General features: G+C 37.6%; 4 protein-coding genes across 4 annotated transcripts; 1 reads left to right on the top strand and 3 right to left on the bottom strand.

The window, feature by feature from the left end:
• Positions 1 to 7,122: 7,122 nt before the first annotated feature.
• Positions 7,123 to 8,474, top strand: LOC125662460 (uncharacterized). Its single transcript, XM_048894691.2, has 5 exons — positions 7,123 to 7,194; positions 7,319 to 7,576; positions 7,691 to 7,862; positions 7,972 to 8,120; positions 8,205 to 8,474. The coding sequence occupies exons 1-5, from the start codon at positions 7,149 to 7,151 to the stop codon at positions 8,423 to 8,425; spliced, it is 846 nt and encodes a 281-aa protein (XP_048750648.2). The 5' UTR covers positions 7,123 to 7,148; the 3' UTR covers positions 8,426 to 8,474.
• A 100-nt stretch (positions 8,475 to 8,574) lies between these two features.
• LOC125662464 (P2X purinoceptor 7-like) lies at positions 8,575 to 9,144 on the bottom strand. Its single transcript, XM_048894696.2, has 2 exons — positions 8,828 to 9,144; positions 8,575 to 8,731 (listed from the first exon to the last, which is right to left on the bottom strand). Exons 1-2 carry the CDS (start codon positions 8,923 to 8,925, stop codon positions 8,575 to 8,577), a joined length of 255 nt encoding a protein of 84 aa, XP_048750653.2. The 5' UTR covers positions 8,926 to 9,144.
• A 6,473-nt stretch (positions 9,145 to 15,617) lies between these two features.
• LOC125663143 (uncharacterized) lies at positions 15,618 to 17,555 on the bottom strand. The gene is made up of 2 exons (XM_048895453.2): positions 16,300 to 17,555; positions 15,618 to 15,923 (listed from the first exon to the last, which is right to left on the bottom strand). Exons 1-2 carry the CDS (start codon positions 16,772 to 16,774, stop codon positions 15,769 to 15,771), a joined length of 630 nt encoding a protein of 209 aa, XP_048751410.2. The 5' UTR covers positions 16,775 to 17,555; the 3' UTR covers positions 15,618 to 15,768.
• On the bottom strand, positions 16,835 to 18,231 carry LOC130049685 (uncharacterized). The gene is made up of 2 exons (XM_056147586.1): positions 17,039 to 18,231; positions 16,835 to 16,847 (listed from the first exon to the last, which is right to left on the bottom strand). The coding sequence occupies exons 1-2, from the start codon at positions 18,229 to 18,231 to the stop codon at positions 16,835 to 16,837; spliced, it is 1,206 nt and encodes a 401-aa protein (XP_056003561.1).
• Positions 18,232 to 21,552: the final 3,321 nt, after the last annotated feature.

Raw genomic sequence — 21,552 nt, 5'->3', positions numbered from 1 at the left:
ATTTTAGGAAAGGAGACCTACCATAGGAGAGGTGGCGTGGTTCACTGGATAGGAGGAGTGTTAATCGGGGGCGGAAACGGTCCGCTCCGTGTTTTCACTTGTTATTAGGGGATAGGAGGAGTGTTATTCGGGGGGGGGGGGGGACGGTACGCTCCCGTGTTTTTTATGTATGGAGAGATGGGGAGTGTTCATAGGGAGCGGAAACGGTACGCTACGTGTTTTTTATGTATGAAGAGAGGGGGAGTGTTCATAGGGAGCGGAAACGCTCCGCCCCGTGGTTTTTTTTAATGTATGGGGATAGGAGGAGTCTTATTCTGGGGCGGAAACGGTCCGCTCCGTGTTTTTTTTTTATGCATAGGGAGAGGGGGGGGGGTGATTATCGGGGGCGGAAACGGTCCCCTCCGGGTTTTTCATGTGAGGGGGGTGGGTGTTCATCGGGAGCGGAAACGGTCCGCTCCGTGGTTTTTTTGAGTCGGCTCGCGAAGCGAGATGCTCCTTGCTACCAACGGCGTGCGGATTTACCGCGTCACACAAACTCTCTGTGCTTATAATCATGCGCGTGCAAATAGTTCTTATTCTTTAGTTGTTGAAATTTCAACACTGTTTGATAAATATCATTCCTTTCTTATCCATACTCTTTAAAACTATTCCGATTATGATTCTGCGCGACATAACATGCAAATTCTCCTTTTAAAATGTTTCGTCTGATCTGTTTATTAGACAACGTGAGCGCGTATGAATATATTATTTTAAGAACGACTTGTCTAATTTCAACATTGTCACGTGACGTTTTAGCGGGAAAAATATCGTGTGTTTACAGAACTTCGCGAAGAGACTGATAGTGTGTGTTCACCGAAAATATCTACGTACATTTCATCGAAGATTTATGTTATCATGGTTGTTTTCCTGCTATTTCCCCTTGGAATACTACTTTTGACATCAACTCTTCTGCACGAATCGATTCTTTATTTCCGTTGAACCTTCAGGATCAGGTAATTTGATCGCTGTGGTACCTGTATTTTTCATATTTTAAAAAGCGTTACCTCGGAGGAGCTAGATGTCATGCACGGGAAATGGGGTGGTCAGTTGTGAGCGTGCTTCAGTTTTGATGACTACAACCTTTGAACTGTGCGCTAACTATTGGAGATTCACATATTTGCCGGTAATGTTCATTAATTCAATATCGAATATGTGCATTGTTGAAACATACAGATGGACCACAGATTCATACTGATTACCTTTTCTTGTAAAGGGGATCAAAGAGAGTGCAATGAATACATTTTCCGATGTTGTGTTAGGAAACAGTATATAGGAAAATATTTTTTCTCAAGAATTGTTCAGGGAAATAATGTCATGACAAGTCAATGTTTTGTTTGAATTATGACTCTCAAAATTCCTCTCTAGGCCTAGAGTGTAAATTATCTTTAAGTATATACATTATGTTAAAATATATACCAATAGGCGCCTGGGTCAAGGATATTGCACTATAACGTATATGTAAACAATGGAGGAAATTCGAACCACGAATAAATATTTCTCTCTGGTCTATGGTGTCTCTTTATAGATTTTTTCATGTTCCAGGAAGCTTAAATACACGTATCATTATCAGAGAACACTAATTTATCCACGTTTTAAAAAATGTCTTATCCCACTGATTCATAATATATAACAAGGCTTGCAACTCAATCTACCCCTTTCCGTACCCCATGAGAGATATTCTCCAAAACATTGACGAGCAGATGAAGAGAGAGTCGACTCTCAGGCCCTTAAGGCCTTTGATTTTTGTGATGTTTTAACGTTGGTCAGTGTTATTTCATTTGTGGAATAGAGGTCTTCAGTAAACGTCATGCAGATGTACGAGGTATACATTGCTGGTAATGAATACCTAAGTGAAATAAGATTTCTTATGGAATTATTCTGGAATTGAATATACCTTGCAAACTGATAACAAAGGTAGAAAATTCCTCTCCAAGAATTGGTTTTGGAACATGTATACTAAAAGAAGCAGAATTGATAACCAGATTACTTGTTAGATTGAATGTTCCATTTGAAGGTGAAAATTAGATTCCAATGTGTAATCCTCTAGTCATATCAATCGTCATCAAAGAAATTAGAAGCACTCTTTAAACATCAAAGGATATTCAAATCAAAGCATGACATTCTCCACAAAGTCAGAAAAAGAAATGAACAGATTTTTTTAAATACACCACAAATTGTTCACGAGTAAGGATATGTTTTATTAAAACATGTTTGAGTTTGATAAGATTTACTTGTATGGGTAATGGCCACAACTATTGTCATCCTCCTCCTGGCTATTAAGAAATTGTTACTCACACAGTGTGGATTCATTAGATGTACATCTAGAGCACCAATGCAAACAACGGCTCCACCACCACCTCCTCATTTCAATCCCGAATTTTATACTCCGTCAATTATGCACACCCCTCCTTCTCAAGAAGAAAATTTCTTGATAACTTTGGTCATTCTCAAGATCAGAATTACTCCTTCCAACAGGAAACTATTTCATAAATCTCTTCAGACTCTACTATGCAAGGTGAAGATAACGAACAGTGATCAATCTCACAACTCCCACAAGCAATACAAAATAGATAGTTGGGCAAACACGGACCCCTGGACACACCAGAGGTGGGATCAGGTGCCTAGGAGGAGTAAGCATCCCCTATTGACCGGTCACATCCGCCGTGAGCCCCATATCCTGATCAGGTAAACGGAGTTATCCGAAGTCAAAATCAGTGTGCCAAGAACGGCTTAACAATCGGTATGAAACACGTCAGACAGCATTTGACCCAATATAATTCAAAATTAAAAAAATATATATATGCTAAATGTATTCGTAGAGTATATGAATCAAATAAATTAACAAGGTCATCGATAATGACCCATTGTATTCTGGATTAAACATAACAATTTATGTTACTGATAGCAATGTTTGCAATGAAATACAACCTTCTTGGTGATGGAGTTGAGCAAATGATGAAAATAACGGATTTGACCCTACCAAATGATCATAGACTTTGTACTATTTTGCACGCATTCATGCAATATTTCAGAAATCTGCAAACCATTTGATAAAACATTCAAGATTTGCAAAATTGCAGTTTGGAAATCCAATGAATAAAACAAATCGACGTTACTACCTGTTGAAAAATTTGTTTCTGTTACTTCAGATTTCAAAAAATTCCGTTGAGCATCACTGAAGAGACAGTATTTGTCGAAATGCGCATCTGGTGCATCAAAATTGGTACTACAGAATGGCTTTTAAGACATCTTACAAAGTAGATTTCAAACAACTTTTAGTAAAAAATATGAGGACATCACTGATGGAGTGATCTATTGAGGGCTGTTTGAAAATTATGGTTCTTTTATTTTGAACACAGATGGGGCATTATTGTTCAAAAGCAGTAAATTGTCAAATCCACCAATCTTTTTAGTAATTAAAGAACTACCCAATAAATTACGAATGAAGATCTGAATTGATTTTTGATATTTTTGTTGGTGGAAGAGATAACCCAGATACAATGTACCTGGGATGAAGATCACCGACCATCCGAAAGTAAACTGGGAAAGTCTGACACTGGCGCGAGCGGGATTGTAACCCGCGCCGACCAGAGGTGAGAGGTGTGATTTTAAGCGCGATGCTCTAACCACTCGGCCACGGAGGCCCTTACGTATGTAGAAAGAAGAGACATGATTATGGCTGCACTTTGGTTTGGGAATGAGAACTTTCCTTAAGTGCATTCAAAAGTCTTTTCAAGTTTTGAATAATGGAATACATTGTTATTCACCAGAACATTGAAATTTATTTGAAAGAGTTTTCTTACAGCTGCAACAGCAGGTTTACCAGCTCGTAGTATGTTATACAACAGCCTTCAATATAATGGGAAATTTGGTTGTTGGAAATGTCTTCAACTGTGCGAAACTGCATCAGTGGGAAAAGGACATACACATTGTTTCCTTTTTAAAAGGAGGACCCTGCTGGACCCAATAGAAGTTTCCAAAGTGTTGAAGAAGATTCCTTCCAAGTTGTGAGAAACTTTAAGAACCAATATTATGCTGTAAATGGAGGAAAGGAGCGGAGCCATCATGAATTTTGTAATTCCCATATTTTAATTGAAGGCGCATGTTTTTTTACTTGGTGTCCAGAAATTACTATTGACACTTTGGTTCTCTTTCTTATTTAAGTTTTGATATAAGAAGTTTGTTAATAAAGGGTCAATTATTTAATAATATGACTGGAATAAATGTGTCTCAACTTTATGACAAAGTTGTGCCAATTAATATCTTTGAGAAATTGCGGGAAATTTCAAGAAAATAGCTTCAATTGCAAAACAAGTTACAAAATTCATCCGGATTTAGATATATATGTCTCATGAAATCGATCAAGTTCTTTTAACAAAAAATATGCCTCTTGAAAAGTCTCAAGCCTTTGAATTCCCACTTTAGAATGAATAAAGTTTGAAAAACACGCCTTGAGTTGGAGACGTATTTTTATCAAAAAGTGTCGTCTCAAATTTAACCGTATTTTCAAAACTACGTCTCTTGTACCAAATCGACGTAAAACCGCAAGCAATCAATCAATGTACGCCTGGATTTTTTTAATTTCCAGGCATAGTACGTCTATAAACTTCATACGGGGGACTTGTGGAAATATGTTGATGAACCTTGTTAAAAAATGTGTAAATATAGAGCTGTAAATATTAAATTTATATATAAATCAGATAATAAGCAATGATATATTGCATGTTAATAACATCTAGGTACATGTACTGATCCAAACGAACGCCGCGGTGGCCAAGAGGTACGAGCGTTCGCCCCGCATGCGGGAGGCCGGGGTTCGAACCCTGGCCGCAACAGACCGAAGTCGTTAAAACAGGTAGTAACAGTTCCTTTGCCAAACGCATCAGGTGTGAATGTCACGGGTCCTCGGAGATGACCTTAAAAACGGATGACCCGTGTCACAGTAGGTGGGGCACGCTAAAGAACCCTTACTGTTAAATGGCCATAAGCACCGAGCATAGGCCTAAATTTGAAGCCCGTCACCGGTCTTGGTGACGTCTCCAAATGAGTGAAAAATTCTCGAGATGAGACGTTAAGCAAGATACAATCAATCAATCCAAATGAATGATTGTATTGATTGCATCTTGGTTAACGTCTCAGACGCTCGAGAAATGTTCACTCATATGGAGACGTCACCAAGACCGGTGGTAACATCTGTCTCCCCAGGGCTTAAAATTAACATGTGCCCGTCAGTGCATGACTGATTAAAAGTTTGGCGGATTGACTGCCATTTGTTTCAGTCAGTCAGTCCGATGGGACTGGTCAATATTTATAAACGTCATTCAGGAAAATGCTCGTATACTTGTGAATCTTAAAACGAGCATTTGGCATCCCTCTGTAGATATCAGGCAAACCAGATAAGTAAATGTAAATCTCACGTATTTAAAAAATAGTCTAAGGCATATTGTAAATGAGTTAAATTACATATTTCATTTGAATAACATGAACGAAATATGTTTAATTATGTCTGGAAAATTCTGGTGGACTGGTAGATTTTTCTACGGACTGGTTGAAATTATACCTCCACTGACTACACTGGAGACATAAAAAGTTATTTTCAAGCCCCGCTCTCATAATGGCTTGAACTCTTCCCTGGGCGTAATTAAGTTTGGGACTTGCAACTACACGTCCGAAAAACCAGTGCACCACAACCATTTGTTATGTCCCTATTTAACAAGTTCTACATTGTCAATACAGTGGTTCAAGTGTCGATGGAGAACAAGTTGCATAAAGTAACCAGGTAACTGTATATATACGTTCATTTTCAAGTTCATGAACGGTTACTCGATAATTACGCAATTCATTTATACTGTTAATTCAATCTCATGGTGATACACTCATGTCTTTTGGTATGACTATGTCAAAACCCTATAATCAATTTTGACCGCGAGGTTAGAGGTCATGTAGGTACTCGACACATCGTCTCATGGTGATACACTCATGTGTCAAATATGATATGCCTATGTCAACGAACAAAATCATTTCCTCTTCACTAAAACCTTTGAATTTATCTTAATTTTTTTTTTTTACAATCTCCTTTACATAAACAAGTGTGCTTACCCTGTCTTGTAGAGGGATAACCCATGGATTTCTTCATGTTCTTTGTAACAAGTGTTGACTGCGATGAGCTTTGGAACTTGTGCATGGTTGACGACACATCTGAAACACGTTTAATATATCTTTATTAAAACTTTTCTCTTCACTAAAACTTTTGAATTTATCTTCAGAGGAATTTTAATCTCAAAATATATTGGCTAATTTTTTCTTCTTCATTATATATAATTTAGGCAAGTTATATGTACTTAGCGTATAGGAATGCATGAAAACGTTTTATTCAAGAGCCAGACAGGTGTTAATGATAACCTGTGACTGATAACAAATATTGTGAGACGACCCTAAGGACAATGAACCCACCCGTCTTTGACCTAGTTCTGAATGAACGCATTACATTTCAATATCACACTTTAAAAAAATCAAACTCAAGTATTTTCCACGTAAACACGCTCAAGATTAGATCTCTCTATATTTATACAAGTAATTAACTTAAATTGATTACCATACATGTAGTCCCCCCCGCCCAACAATTTCCCCCACAGTCCCCTCTAAAGGAAATAGTCAAGATTGAATTACAAAAACATAAATTTGTAATAGAAGTTTGAATATTTAGGGCCCCGCATGAAATGCGAGAAGCCCTATATTAATCACATTGTCCGTCCGTCCGTCTGTCCGTCAACACTTTCTTTGTGACACAATAACTCAAACAGTTTTTAAATTTTGTACAGAAATAATGTACAATAAGAGGAAGAAGCCTATAGATTTTGGGGTCATTTCACTTTGTCTGTCTGTACGGCATGATCTTTGTCATTCTGAACACTTTCTTTGTGACATGATAACTCAAACAGTTTTCATTGTACAGTTTTCAAATTTTGTACAGAAATACTTTACAATAAGAGGATATGGAGAAGGAAGGTTTGGTTCGATCAGTTAACTTTATCAAAAGCCAAGAATTAAAAATCAAAGAGATTGTTATTGATCTTTACGTACAGATTGTGAAGTATGTGAGAGAAGAAATGCCAACTTCAGTACACCACTTTGATGTGTGGCATGTTGTAAAAGGTATGTTGTAAATCATTGAGTTGTACCATAGTAAAAGCTAGATAATTTTGACACAGATGTATTGACAATATTGTTTTCATTAAATGTATCTGGATTTTGATCCCTGTAATTTAATCCATGTTAGGCCTGAAGAAGAAACTTCTTGCCCTTTCCAAGGAGAAGGAATGTGAGAGACTCATGGCGTGGATAAAAAGTCTATGTAACCACATGTACTGGTCAGCAGCTTCAACACCAAGTGGGAATGGGCAACTTATGCTGGAGAAATGGGAATCTGTGATCAACCATGTTCAAAACATCCATGAACATGATGGTGACATTTATACAGAGTGTGCCCATGGCCCATTGGAAGAGAGTGCGCGCAAAAAGAAGTGGTTGCAGCCAGGTAAATATACAAACCATATATAATGTGACTACATGCCATAACATATGACATTACTGAAAAAAATATCTGTTTATATTACTTGTAACAAATTATGGTTACTTTTTTTTTTAACAGGGAGTAAAGTGGCAGAACGTTTAGCAGATATTGTCACATCCAAACAAATGAAAAAAGATGTTCCAAAACTGTCACCAGGGCCACAAACTGCCTCCCTTGAGGGCTTTCATTCTGTTATCAATCATTTTGCCCCCAAAATGATTGGCTTCTCATTTCATGGAATGTACTCACGGTTAGCAATATGAAAAATCTGTGAAATCATTTTAAGTTGGGTTTTTTCTTCTTCTAAAGACCAGATCTAGTATTCATATTATTATTATCTGTAAATATGTTTATTGCAGTATAGTACTCGCGGCATTGCACTTTAATGAAAATGCAATGCGTGATCAGGCCACCACTAAGGACGGAACAAAGCGATTTGATGTTGTATTCCCTAAATACAAGAAAGGAGAATATTCCGTCCGAAAAATTAAAGTTGACTGCACCTATGGTAAATTTTAATTTCAAATTTGATTGTTCATTTAAAATTTTGATATATTTTTATTACTATAAGAATGTTGATATTTTGTTACAGAATACATTGGTCAATTAATGGATGTAGCTGTCACCTTAGCAGAGGAAAAACCCATGAATTCAAGTGTCCTGGACCTTGAAGATGTACCACCACCCCTTGCAAGTGCATATGAAAAGCCAGAGAAACAAGTGGCAATACAGGAAAAGATTTCGAGATATGCCAACGTCATTGAATCAGATTTATATGACAGTGTTGATGAGCCATCCTGCTCCAATGCATGAGAATGAGAATTTTAAGACATTTTATAGTTATTGCACTGGATTAAATTATCATGCTCAAAATGAAGATGATCAGGTACATATATCTGACATAGACATTCTATTCATATGTTAAAGACATAATCTAGTGTAAAAGCTATTTACACACATAATTATTGAGGTTTGAATCCTGTATAAGATCCAGAGTCACTAGGAAAAGTGTTTCTTATGCAGTTCACAGCACAGGAAGGTAACACTACTTTCACTTTCTGTCCCAAATAGCCCCAAGCCCACCGTGCTAGTTGTCTGTAAGCAACATATCTGTACATCCTGAAAGTTACAACACATACATTAATTCAAAAAGTGTCACTAACATGCAAGTCTTAAAAAGTATTATTTTATTAATGTGTAGCTGTAGAAACTTACTCAGAAGTATCTGGAATTTCTTCTCCGCAGGATAAATCTAATGATGCATCGTCATCAAACCCTTCGATTTCGTTGGGAAAATTGTCACTCTTGGCCATGTCGGTAACCCATGTGGAGTAGATAAACACACGTGTGACGTCACTGATTCAGATTGCATTTACACCGGAAGTTCCACTGTAAGATTTATCGATCGATAGCACAGGTGAGAATGGGGATGTTTAACTATAAATATCTCGTGAACAATTGGGTCATTTTTGATCGGGTTTTCTCTATAGTACACATGGAATAAAGCTCTTCCGAAATGAAACGGAGACCTAACCTCCGTGGTATATCTTTAATGCTGCTAAACATAACAAACAGATGCACCAAGCAACATGTTTTAACCAATGAATATAGACTGGTTGACAATGACATTTTTTTTGTACAAGTCTGTCATACAAGTTTACCTTATTTTTTGGTATTGTCTTAATTTTTGTGCCCATTCAGGGACATGCAGTGTTAGCTCACCTGAGCTGAAAGTTCATAAGTGAGCTTTTCTGATCGCCTGTTGGTTGTCGTCTGTTTGTCTGTCCATCTGTAAACTTTTTACATTTTGGACTTCTTCAGAACCACAATAGGGGATCAAGTTTTACATACAAATATATAAGGACAATCTTTAAAATTCTTCTCAAAAACTGCATATGTGTAAGAAAACTAAATGCAAACTTGGTATATCATTTTTATGTGTAAAACGTTAAATAACATCTTCTTTAGTGCTGTTGATACTATATTGAAAGTAAACGGATATTTAGAAAGAACAGGTAGTCCTTTATCAAAATTGTAAAGTTGGTGATCCCAGGGGTATGGGTTTTTAATATGGAGATGGAGCCAAAATGGTCAGTTATTAAATGTGTGAATAATAGACATTGTTAATTTCTGGATAACTATCATTCCAATTCTTTTCATATTTGGTATGGAACATCTTTGGAACAAGGGGGTCATAAATTGTAAATTTCAGGATTCCAGCACCCCTGGTGCCTTAGGGGTGGGGCAAAATTTGCTCAAAATTAATCAATTTTCAAAAGTCTTCTCTAGAACTGCACATGTTTAAGAAAAACTAATTGCATTAAGATGTAAAGCTGGAATGCTTCTACCAAAATTGTAAATTTCATGATCCCCCGGGTAGGGGTTAAGTGACCCCAGGGTGGGTCCAAACTTAGTAAATAATTTTTGTGTAAGTTTGCTGATACTGTATAAAATCTAAATACATACTAAAGAATAGCAGAAAAAGATGTGCAAAAAATGGTGAATTTCACAACCCAGGGTTTTGACTGTAGGATGAGTCCAAATTTTTTAATGTTAATACGCCTATTATATTATGTGAAGCCTTTCATCAGTGTATGCACTTATGAGGGCATTGAAGTTGTATTCCATCTTAATTGTTTGATACCTTTGCTGTATGTTAAAATTTAGTTTACATATTGAGAACAGGAATTTTTTTCTAGATTTCATAGCCCTTTAAGAGTAGTGATAATTTTTCACTAGTACTCAGGTGACCGATAAGGCATGTGGGCCTCTTGTTATTTAAAATCATGGCCCCCAGGGGTAGGTTAGGGCCACAATAGGTATCAAAGTTTTACACACAAATATATGGAGAAAATCTTTAAATATGGCCAAGGTGACTCGGGTGAGTAATGTGGCCCATGGGCCTCTTGCTAGAATGCCTGTCTGTTTCCTTTTGTGTCCGCAAAAACTTTTAACCTTGGTCACAACTTTTGAATGGATGGAGATATTACATAGCACTTATATTCCCCATGTGTATTTCTTGTGACAAAATCTTTATGAACTCAGATCCTTCATCTTTGAGTTTGACTTTAAAAACCCTAGGCCATAACTTTTGAATAGTAAAGCCTTTCATATTTTATATGTATATTCCTTTGGACGTGACTTTTCTTAAGGTAACAAATTCTTTTATCTTAAAACTTTTGACATTGAAGTTTGACCTACTTTTCAAAAAACCTTGGAACATTGACCATAATTTTTCATAATTAGTGATACAAGTTTCATTATTCACCCTTTTTGGGGTACCATAATTACTGTAGATGAAATATATTGTCTGCCCAGTATATTGAGAAACATTTGATTGACAGGCATCAAGCTAGGGAACTGTTGCTCCCTAAAGTACATGTAAATCAAATTGATTTGTCATGCAGCTCGCTATCTTGAGAGATCAAACTTAGGATTGTGGTTGCCCCTGACCTGTAAATAACCCATATTGTTTCACTATCACTTCAGATATTTATTAGCAAATGTAAAGTTGATCCTGTTCAATATTTCAACAATAAGGGAGGGTGAGGTATTTAAAAGATTTCTTTGTGTTTAATAAATGTATCTTCCTTTTTACAGGTCCTCAGATTGTACAGATCATATCATCAATAATTGTTGCTTGTGACATTTTACCTGACAAAATTGGTATGTTTTATAATTCAAATTTATTTCAAGAAGTTAATACTAAATGAAGTGAACTTTGAAATATAATTAAGGTGTAAAAATGCATGTCTATTTTTTTTTTAAAGTATTGTTAGATTTACAAACCTGGAAAACAGGTATTTCCACTTTTTCATTATGATAGTACACATTCAAAATTGATTGTGTTTAAAATATTTCTTGTTTGTTACATTTTAAAAATAGTACTTTTAATACCGGTAGTACTCTTAATCATTTAATCCCATACTCTTGAGCATTTAATCATATGGTGATCCTGGTAAGAATAGGTCTTCAGTACCCCTTGCTTGTCGCTATAGGCAACTAAATGGGGCGGTCCTTTGGATGAGACTGTAAAAACTGAAGTCTCATATTTTAATGTTTAAATTTAAAATGAACATATATATGCACATGTAAATGTTGAATTATTTTTAGGTCATCATTTAAAACAATTACACTAAACACTACATGTAAAACAAGAACAAACTGAAACAAAGAACAATAGATACATTTTTTTTTTTAAAAAGGCATTAAGATAATACTAAAATTGAGGAATTTTTTTTTAAATAACTCTATACATAAATACCAAATTACAGATTAACATGTTAAAGGACCCTAAGAAGGTTTTGAGCGCTAAGCATTTTTTGGAATTTGTGGTTTTATTGTCATTTACTAGAGGTCATATATTTATATAAGGATCATGAAACATTAATCTCAAAAATGGATATGGTACTGTGTACAGAAATAGTTGAAGCATTAATGATTATAAAACTTAAAATTGTGCTCTCTCTACCTAGGAGTATGATGTCAAAATTATCTATTTGGTGCAGAATACAATATATAGTGAGAGTATAATATATATACGTATTTATTTCTTAGTAAAAAGGTTACAAGTCAAGGTTAAGTAATGGACTTTTGTAAGTCAAAGGTAAAAGCTTTGATAAATTGTAAACATAGTATTAACAATTTTAGAGAATGGTTAAGTTTTGAAAATGTCATCTAAAAATGCTATTTGTTTTTTACTTTTAGAATAATGCCTCGCAAAGGAAAGAAAAGTGTAGCTGCTAAAGCAAAAAAAAAACACCAGCAGCTGAGAATGCGAGAGCGAAGGAGTCAGGCAGCAGAGCAGAGCATCAACTCTATAAAGTGTCCTAAAGAGAGCGTCAACTCTATAAAGTGTCCTGAAGAGAGCGGCAACTCTATAAAGTGTCCTAAAGAGAGCGTCAACTCTATAAAGTGTCCTGAAGAGAGCGTCAACTCTATAAAGTGTCCTAAAGAGAGCGTCAACTCTATAAAGTGTCCTGAAGAGAGCGTCAACTCTATAAAGTGTCCTAAAGAGAGCGTCAACTCTTTAAAGTGTCCTAAAGAGAGCGTCAACTCTATAAAGTGTCCGAAAGAGAGCATCAACTCTATAAAGTGTCCTAAAGAGAGCGTCAACTCTATAAAGTGTCCGAAAGAGAGCGTCAACTCTATAAAGTATCCTAAAGAGAGCGTCAACTCTATAAACTGTCCGAAAGAGAGCGTCAACTCTATAATGTGTCCAAATCAGAGCGTCAACTCTATAAACTGTCTGAAAGTGAGCGTCAACTCTATAAACTGTCCGAAAGTGAGCGTCAACTCTATAAAATGTCCGATTGAAATTGACAAAGCTAATGAGAAACAAGACAAAGTAAATAAAAATGAAAAGCAAGAACCAAAACTTGTTGAAAAACAAGATGAAAAAAAAAGTTAAAGATCAAGGGAATAGGAAAAGAACATAGAATAAAAACATGCAACAAAATGATCATGTGTTATTTATTAAACATCCCAAGAGAAACCAAATGAGAAATGTTGTCATCCAAGGAAGTTTTCATCAGGGAGATCCCAGGTTTGGGATTAATAGTGGAAAACAGTGTGTTGCAAATAGTTTGTCAGCAATAGCACATATCAAATTAAAGAATGTAAATGAATGGGATCAAGCATATTTGGACAATGTTTTGATTGAAGGAAATGAGATTTATACATGGGTACATGGAACAAATGATCTATTACTAATGTCAGATCTGCCAGATATGTTAGAAATATCAGGGAAAATGATGGGGATTAAAAGAAAAAATTCTATATCAGCAATTGTTAATTCATCAGTGGAAATAGATTATAGTGCATTTAATGATTGTTTACCACTAGATCTTGCAATACAAGAATCTCTCATTGAAGCTGATGGTTGTTTCATTTGTGCATTAGATAAAACGTTTATGGTGTTAAAGCAAGACCAAAATTTATATCTGTTTGATTCACATTCAAGAAACGGTTTTGGTTTAGTAGATCCCAATGGTAAAAGCTTACTAATGCAGTTAAGAGACTTGAACCATTTGTACGAATACTGCTGTAATTTAATGGTTGGAATAGTTGAGGAAAATCGGTGGTTTGAAATCACAGGTGTAAGTGTCACAAATGTTCAAGATTGTGCAAGTTCAGGAAAATGCTCGTATACTTGTGAATCTTAAAACGAGCATTTGGTATCCCTCTGTAGATATCAGGCAAACCAGATAAGTAAATTATGTAAATCTCACATACTTATTAAAATATAGTGTAAGGCATATTGTATATAGTTAAATTACATATTTCATTTGAATAACATGAACGAAATATGTTTAATTATGTCTGGAAAATTCTGGTGGACTGGTAGATTTTTCTACGGACTGGTTGAAATTATACCTCCACTGACTACACTGGAGACATAAAAAGTTATTTTCAAGCCCCGCTCTCATAATGGCTTGAACTCTTCCCTGGGCGTAATTAAGTTTGGGACTTGCAACTACACGTCCAAAAAACCAGTGCACCACAACCATTTGTTATGTCCCTATTTAACAAGTTCTACATTGTCAATGCAGTGGTTCAAGTGTCGATGGAGAACAAGTTGTATAAAGTAACCAGGTAACTGTATATATACGTTCAGCTTCAAGTTCATGAACGGTTACTCGATAATTACGTAATTCATTTATACTTTTAATTCAATCTCATGGTGATACACTCATGTCTTTTGGTATGACTATGTCAAAACCCTATAATCAATTTTGACCGCGAGGTTAGAGGTCATGAAGGTACTCGACACATCGTCTCATGGTGATACACTCATGTGTCAAATATGATATGCCTATGTCAACGAACAAAATCATTTTCTCTTCACTAAAACTTTTGAATTTATCTTAATTTTTTATTTACAATATCCTTTACATAAACAAGTGTGGTTACCCTGTCTTGTAGAGGGATAACCCATGGATTTCTTCATGTTCTTTGTAACAAGTGTTGACTGCGATGAGCTTTGGAACTTGTGCATGGTTGACGGCACATCTGAAACACATTTAATATATCTTTATTAAAACTTTTCTCTTCACTAAGACTTTTGAATTTATCTTCAGAGGAGTTTTAATCTCAAAATATATTGGCTAATAATCAAAAGTGAAAAAAAAACCGGTGTCTTGGTATAAGGAATATTTCGATAAACCAGAACCGAGTGTTAGTAGTAAGCCGCCCAAACAATTGGCATTCTCACCAAGTATTACCAGCACTGGCGCAACAAGTAGAAAGCGGAGGCTTGTTCTGGTGCGATCTCAACCTGTGTCGCGGTTAAATTCACGAAGGCCGGTAGGGTCATCACCCGTAATCACGAGCATGGGCGTGGAGTTCGAGAGCGTTTTGCAGACGACAAGGATAGCCATTGTTGATCAGTGATATTGGATTGATTTAGACCCGCCGAACTTCCGGCCTTGTTTCATCACAGCTAGTTTTGGTAAGTAAACACCATACTACATCAGTACATCCATCCTTTCCGAATGAAAAGCGACATTTTAAATTACTGATGTTAAAGGATTTCATCAGTGGTTATGTTCAATGAGAAGAGAATGATGAATTTTGATGAATAAGCGGAGATTAAATGTATATACTATGTATTGTGCTCTAATGTCCTAAATGAAACAATTACGTACGACTTATCAATTTTGATATCCCAAAGACAATGTTAAGTCTTTCCAGTTGTATTCTGTGAAGCAATTGTTTACCTGACCGTACATTTCAGATTATGCTATACACTCATAATTAACTTGAATAACGAAGATCTAGAAATCCTGCATGTATATATACGACAACTGTTATACTTGAATTAAGGTACTCCGTCCCTCAGGTGCAAAAAAAATGAAGACATTTTTTACCATTATTGTAAAGCTTATCTTACGTACTTGTTATTATGACAAAGAATAGCTAATTATTTACCATTGTATCCAGGTGATCTTATGAGATAATTGATCATTACGTATACAGTAAATAATAGAAAACAAAAAGAGTTATCTCAGTTTCATCAAATTGTATTTTATATACTGTATGTTGACTTGTTTGCTGCCTAAACAAAATATCCTTTGGGTGAAAGGATTACAAAAATAAAAATTGATTGCATTGTATCCAGTAAAATATGAAAGATAATGACTGAAATCAATATGACGTCAATTTTCAGAATGTAGAGTTATCTCTCTTCCATGAATTTGGACACAGCAGTAATGATAGATGTGCGCTTTGTAACCCCTGGAGACTAATGTAGTTTCTACCACTTCCTCGTTTTTGCCACCCAGCATCATAAGAGAGCACCAATCCACTTTCACTGAAAACAAATTCATATCGTGTCAACATTTGACATGAAATTTATAAAATCCATAATTGTTATTGTAAACAAAAGTGCTGCAGTATATATTTGTCTCTTTTTACCAATAATGCTATAAATTGTCCATACATTTTACATACCTGATATAAATGCATTTATATAATTACTTATATATATTATATATCATTTACATTCAAACATCAAATCAGTAAAGGATGTTTGACATACCCTCAGAAGTGAACGCACTGTCGCAAGCCACGGGTTTTGTCTCCAGTCTATTTTCTCTATGTGGAAATAGAATAAACACAAAACCTGTGGCTTGCGATGATGAAGTGAACTAATGCACAAACGTGAGTAACTATAAAATAATATAAACCTTGATTTATGTGACTCCAATTGTAAGGCTTTTGCACAGGAATTTCTTGCCAGTCACTCAGTAAGCCTACATTATCAATGTATGGGGATAGGTGCTGAATACGACTGTCCTTAGGTAGGTCACATTTCCCCTTGATTGCTTCAAGTTCACCCCTAAAAGCCTGAGCTTGTACACATCTAAGGATGAAGTCTTCAGTGTCTTTGAGTGCAGATTCACATTTAGTCTTGTTACACAAGTGCCAACTAGTGCAATCAATCGAACCTTTGTAGGAGGCAGACACATGGCGCAGAATAGACAATGCAGACACAAGACTGTCCCATGTTGAAAATTTTGTGAAACGATCCTCAATAGGAGTTGGGTTGCTTAATAGATCTGCCTTAAAGGCACTCACTTCTGGTCGAATATCCTTGTCATCATCAGGGTTGATGAGTGGATAGTCCACATCTGGTTCACATCCGCTAGGTCCCCTAAACATAACTGCACTGGTCCAACGAGCCAAGTATCCAAAGAATTCCGTACGTCAGAAACTGATCCCCTAGTTGCTGCATCTGCTGGATTCAGGTGAGTGGGTACATAACTCCACTGGCTAGGGGTTGATACGGCATGAATACAAGCAATTCTATTGCTCACATACGTGTAAAAACGTCTGGTTCTGTTCCTGATGTATCCCAGTACGACCTTGCTATCTGTGAAATATCTAATAGAGGACGTCGGGATATTAAGATGGTCTGAGACAAACTCTCCTATCTCTGTTGCCAATACAGCTCCACATAGTTCCAGACGAGGAATACTATGTCCTGCCAGAGGAGCGAGTTTTGACTTCCCCATGATAAAGCCAATGTGGTGCTTGACCTTCAGGTAAGCTGCTGCTGCAATCGCTGCTTCAGATGCATCAGAGAATATCAGCACTTGTGGGTCAGGTGCTATGCTCAGCGATTGTGGAACAAACATTCGGCGAATCTGTAGACTGCTTAACTGGTCCAGTGACCTACTCCAACTCTCCCATCGCTCTCGGTACTCTTCTGGTAAGGGATCATCCCAGCTTGAACTTATCGTACACATCTCACGAAGAATCATCTTTCCACAGATTGTCAGTGGAGACAGAAAACCAATGGGGTCAAAGATACTGTTGACCCTGGAGAGGATTCCACGGCTAGTGAAAGAGACGCCCCCATCTGGCTTCTGGAAGATGAAACAGTCAGATCTCTGATTCCAGGCCAATCCAAGGCTGTGCTGAACCAAATCATCATCTTCACCAATCGAAAAATCCTGTACATCCTTTCCCAAGTCAGCTGCAGGGAATGCATCTACCACATCTTGTACGTTTGACACAATCTTGTGCAACCGAATTTTACCCTCATCATTCAGTACCTTCTGAGTACGCCTCATCAAATCAATTACTTCAGCAGGAGTAGGTCGAGACATCAATGCATCATCAACATAAAAATCCTGGTGTACAAAATTGACAACGTCAAGATCTGCATGTCGTACCGCTTGTCTGAGTCCATATGTTGCCACTGCGGGGGAAGGCCGGTTCCCAAACACATGGACGGTCATTCGATACTCTATCATCTGACGGAGTGGATCGTTGTTCTCATACCAGTAAAACCGCAAGTAGTCTCTGTCTCTCTCATTCACAAAGAAACGGTAGAACATCTGCTGGATGTCACCTGCGATAGCACACAAATCTTTCCGAAACCGCAACAAGATTCCTAGCAAGTTGTTTGTCAAGTTGGGTCCAGACAAAAGAGGGTCATTGAGTGAACACCCCTGATAAACTATTGAAGAATCAAACACAGCACGAACCTTGCCAGGTTTTTTTGGGTGCGCCACAGCAAATATGGGGATGTACCAACACTCTTGCCCCTTGGGTATCTCTGGTGCTCTCTCTGCTGCTCCTGTTTGGAATATGTTTTCCATAAATTCACACATCTGCTTTAACTTTTCAGGATTTTTCCTCAAACTGTGGTCAAGGTTGATGGCCCGTTTGAAAACTTGAGTTTTATTGTTCACTAGATGTGGGAGCACGTTCTTGAAAGGAAGAGGAGACGTCCAATTTCCATAAAGTTCTTCTGGAAAGTCTGGTCCATAAGTGACAGGAATTCACGATCTTCTACTGAATTTCCCACCTTATTGTCATGTCTGTCAGTGTAAAACACATTATCACCCTTGAAGTCCCGAGCTTGCAAAGTTACATGACTAGGGGGGCCTTGGACCTTAAGATGGATACTGTTCTGGCATGGGGTAAAGATTGTCCCTCTACCATCATTCTGAATATTGGTCTTCAGGACACTGAGATCACTTGGCTTGTGACGACCATCTAAACACCTCTCCAATTATGACCCATCCAAGGTTAAGCTTCTGGGCAAAGGGAGATGCTGGGGGCCCAGTCACTTGGCCTTGCACCTGATGTACATCCACCAAGTCTCTTCCAATTAGCAGCTGTATACCAACATCTCTGCGTAGTGGGGCAAGTTCCTTTGCAATGTGCCGTAAGTGAGGATGAGCACAAGCGACATCTGGAGTGGGGATTTCCATCATGTTGTCTGGAATATCATTACACTCTATGATAGGTGGAAGCTTATGACAGTTAAGTCCATCCATAGACTGAATACAGAATCCCACGGCTCTTCTCCCAGAGGCCTCGGTCACTCCAGCACAAGATTTGAGTCTGTAAGGAATGGGATCAAATGTGACTCCCAAGTTGGTTCAAAAGTTCAGAGCGAGCTAGGGTGTGGTTGCTCTGATCATCGAGCAGCACGTATACAGTCACAGCAGCTTGTGGACGATCACTGGGAAATACCTTAGCTAGAACAACCTTGGCACAAGAACGTCCGCCATCAACTGAGCCGCAGAGTGTAGTGCACTTTGACGATACCTCTGTTCCTTCCCCGCCATGATCCGAGGTGAGTACCTTTGCTTTAGTGTCTTCAACACACAAGTCCCTCCTATACCAGTGCATGGCTGTAGGGTGAAGTGTACTCCTGCAGACAGAACATGGAGAAGATGCGGTACAAGATGACTGCTGATGTTGAGTTGATGCACAACATTTGAAGCAGATAGAGTGTTGCCTTAAGAATGCACGACGCCTATCCAGCCTCCACTTCCGAAATGCCTCACATTCGTTCAATGAATGTTTGGACTTGTGTACTGGGCAACGAGTAGTTACATCATTGGTGTTATTCTGACTCCATGTGTCATTTGTATCTATTTCTATCCGATTGTCTCTAGAAACACTTGTCTTGTGCGCAGATATCGTCTTCCTGCGTTCTACAGGTTTAGGATAACGGTAAGTATCTTTACGCGGTGGATTATAAACAAATCCTGGATCATTGCACATAGTTGCCATTTCACTGATGAATTTTAAGAAGTGTTCAAATGGAGGGTACTGTGAATTGTTCTGCTGTTTGTACCTGAAGGCTATGATTGTCCATTTGTCTTGAAGCTTCTTTGGTAGCTTGGCTACTATAGGTGTAATACCAACAGATGTGTTGAACTGTGCTAACAAATTAGTAAAATTGTCATTTCCTTTCAAAGACTGGATCTCATTCAGAATATCACACAGTTGGTATAGTTCTTTCTCATCCTGACTGTCTAGAGTCTTAAAGTTCTCCAGCTTTTTTCTGATTGAAGCCTCTACAAGTGAGGGTGCACCATATCGCTCTTCCAGGCGACGCCAAACATTCAACCGACCTGCCACAGAATCATTGGCATGACATGCTTTAATGTTTCTGGCCTCAACACTTGATTTCGGTCCCAAGTACTTGACAAGCAGATCAAGTTCTTCTGTTGGAGTCACTTGGAGTTCCGCCATGACTCGCAAAAAGCTAGTCTTCCATGACAAGTAGTGCTCAGGCTCGTCATCAAAGGAATCGATTTTGGTTACCAGATCTTTTTTAAACCAGAACCTCGCAAAGTCTGTGAACATATGGGCTTCTGTTTTGGGAGGTTCAACTGTGTTCAAGGGTTGTAGTCCAGTCTCAGTGAGGGGTGTAAGTTGTTTTCTCATTGTGGATACAGAGGGTCCAAGGCTGTGATTCACAGGAAGTGGAATATCTGTGAAGTGAGACGGACTGTATGTTGGAACACAATTAGTAAAAGAAGTCGGTAAGTAAGATGGTAACATGTTCTCTCTCTGATTTTGTGGTTCAAATTCTGGAGCGTTCACATTCAAGGATGGCGGCTCGAGACCACGAATAAAATCATCCACAACACTCAGTTGATCCAAGTCGGATATATCTGACCTGCAATCCTCCTCCACCACAGAAAGTTCTGCCTGAGCCACTTCTAATTCTGTTTGAATGTTGAGGGGATGTTGTTTAAGGGTATTTTCTTTCTTCACAAAGTCCAGACGAGCCTTAGCAGCTTCTAAACTGAGTCTTTTTTGTAAAACTGTATGGTGAGATTGAGAGCTAGATGATGAGGAAGATTTCGCAGATGGTGTCGGTGACTGCATACTGGAAAGCTTTTTGGATATAGAGCGTGCCAGAATCTCAACTCTCTCCATGTAGGTACGTCTCACAACCATATGGCTTGTCTGCTCAAGGGAACTTTCATGGGTGTTATTTCTTGATAAGAACTCCAGATATTCATCACTAAGATGTTTATAGTCATTAAAACTAGAGTCTAACTTTAGCCCCAATTCACTTCTTTTACACACTGATATGTCATACTGCAACAGAGTTTCTAAGTTTCTACCCAACGACAACAGTTTATGACAACAGTTTATTTATATAAACATCACAATATTCATGAAACAGGCTTGAACCCTTTTCCGTAAGTTTTAACTGTCTTTTGGGACGCACATCCAGGCTGGACAACATGGAATCAGGGTCTGTTAGGAAGTATAAATCCTCTGGATCTGAGTACTTGGATGCCATGACTTCGAGTATTGGTCCGACTACCAGTGGGCTGCAGTACTCACACTCTTTTCAATGTCACTGCGTTGCAGCTAACCACACAATCAAACCCAGATGTATGTTTCCAAGTTTATTGAGGAATGTGGTGAAAAGCTACAAGATACAAACAAACAAACATGTACATAAAATCAACTGATACTAGACAATGAATTCTACATACATGCATCAAATTTACATTTAAAACAATATTGCCAACTATTTGACTTAACAAACATCTGAATTCCAAGCAAACACATGTAGGATACTTGTAATGTTGAATTAATAGTAAGGAGATCACATATAGTAAAATTCCAAGCAAACACATGTAGGATACTTGTAATGTTGAATTAATAGT

This window comes from Ostrea edulis, chromosome 8, assembly GCF_947568905.1.
Source record: "Ostrea edulis chromosome 8, xbOstEdul1.1, whole genome shotgun sequence".
NCBI classification, from domain to species: domain Eukaryota; kingdom Metazoa; phylum Mollusca; class Bivalvia; order Ostreida; family Ostreidae; genus Ostrea; species Ostrea edulis.
Note: the sequence above shows the minus strand (reverse complement) of the source record. Positions and strands in the feature narration are given on the sequence as shown.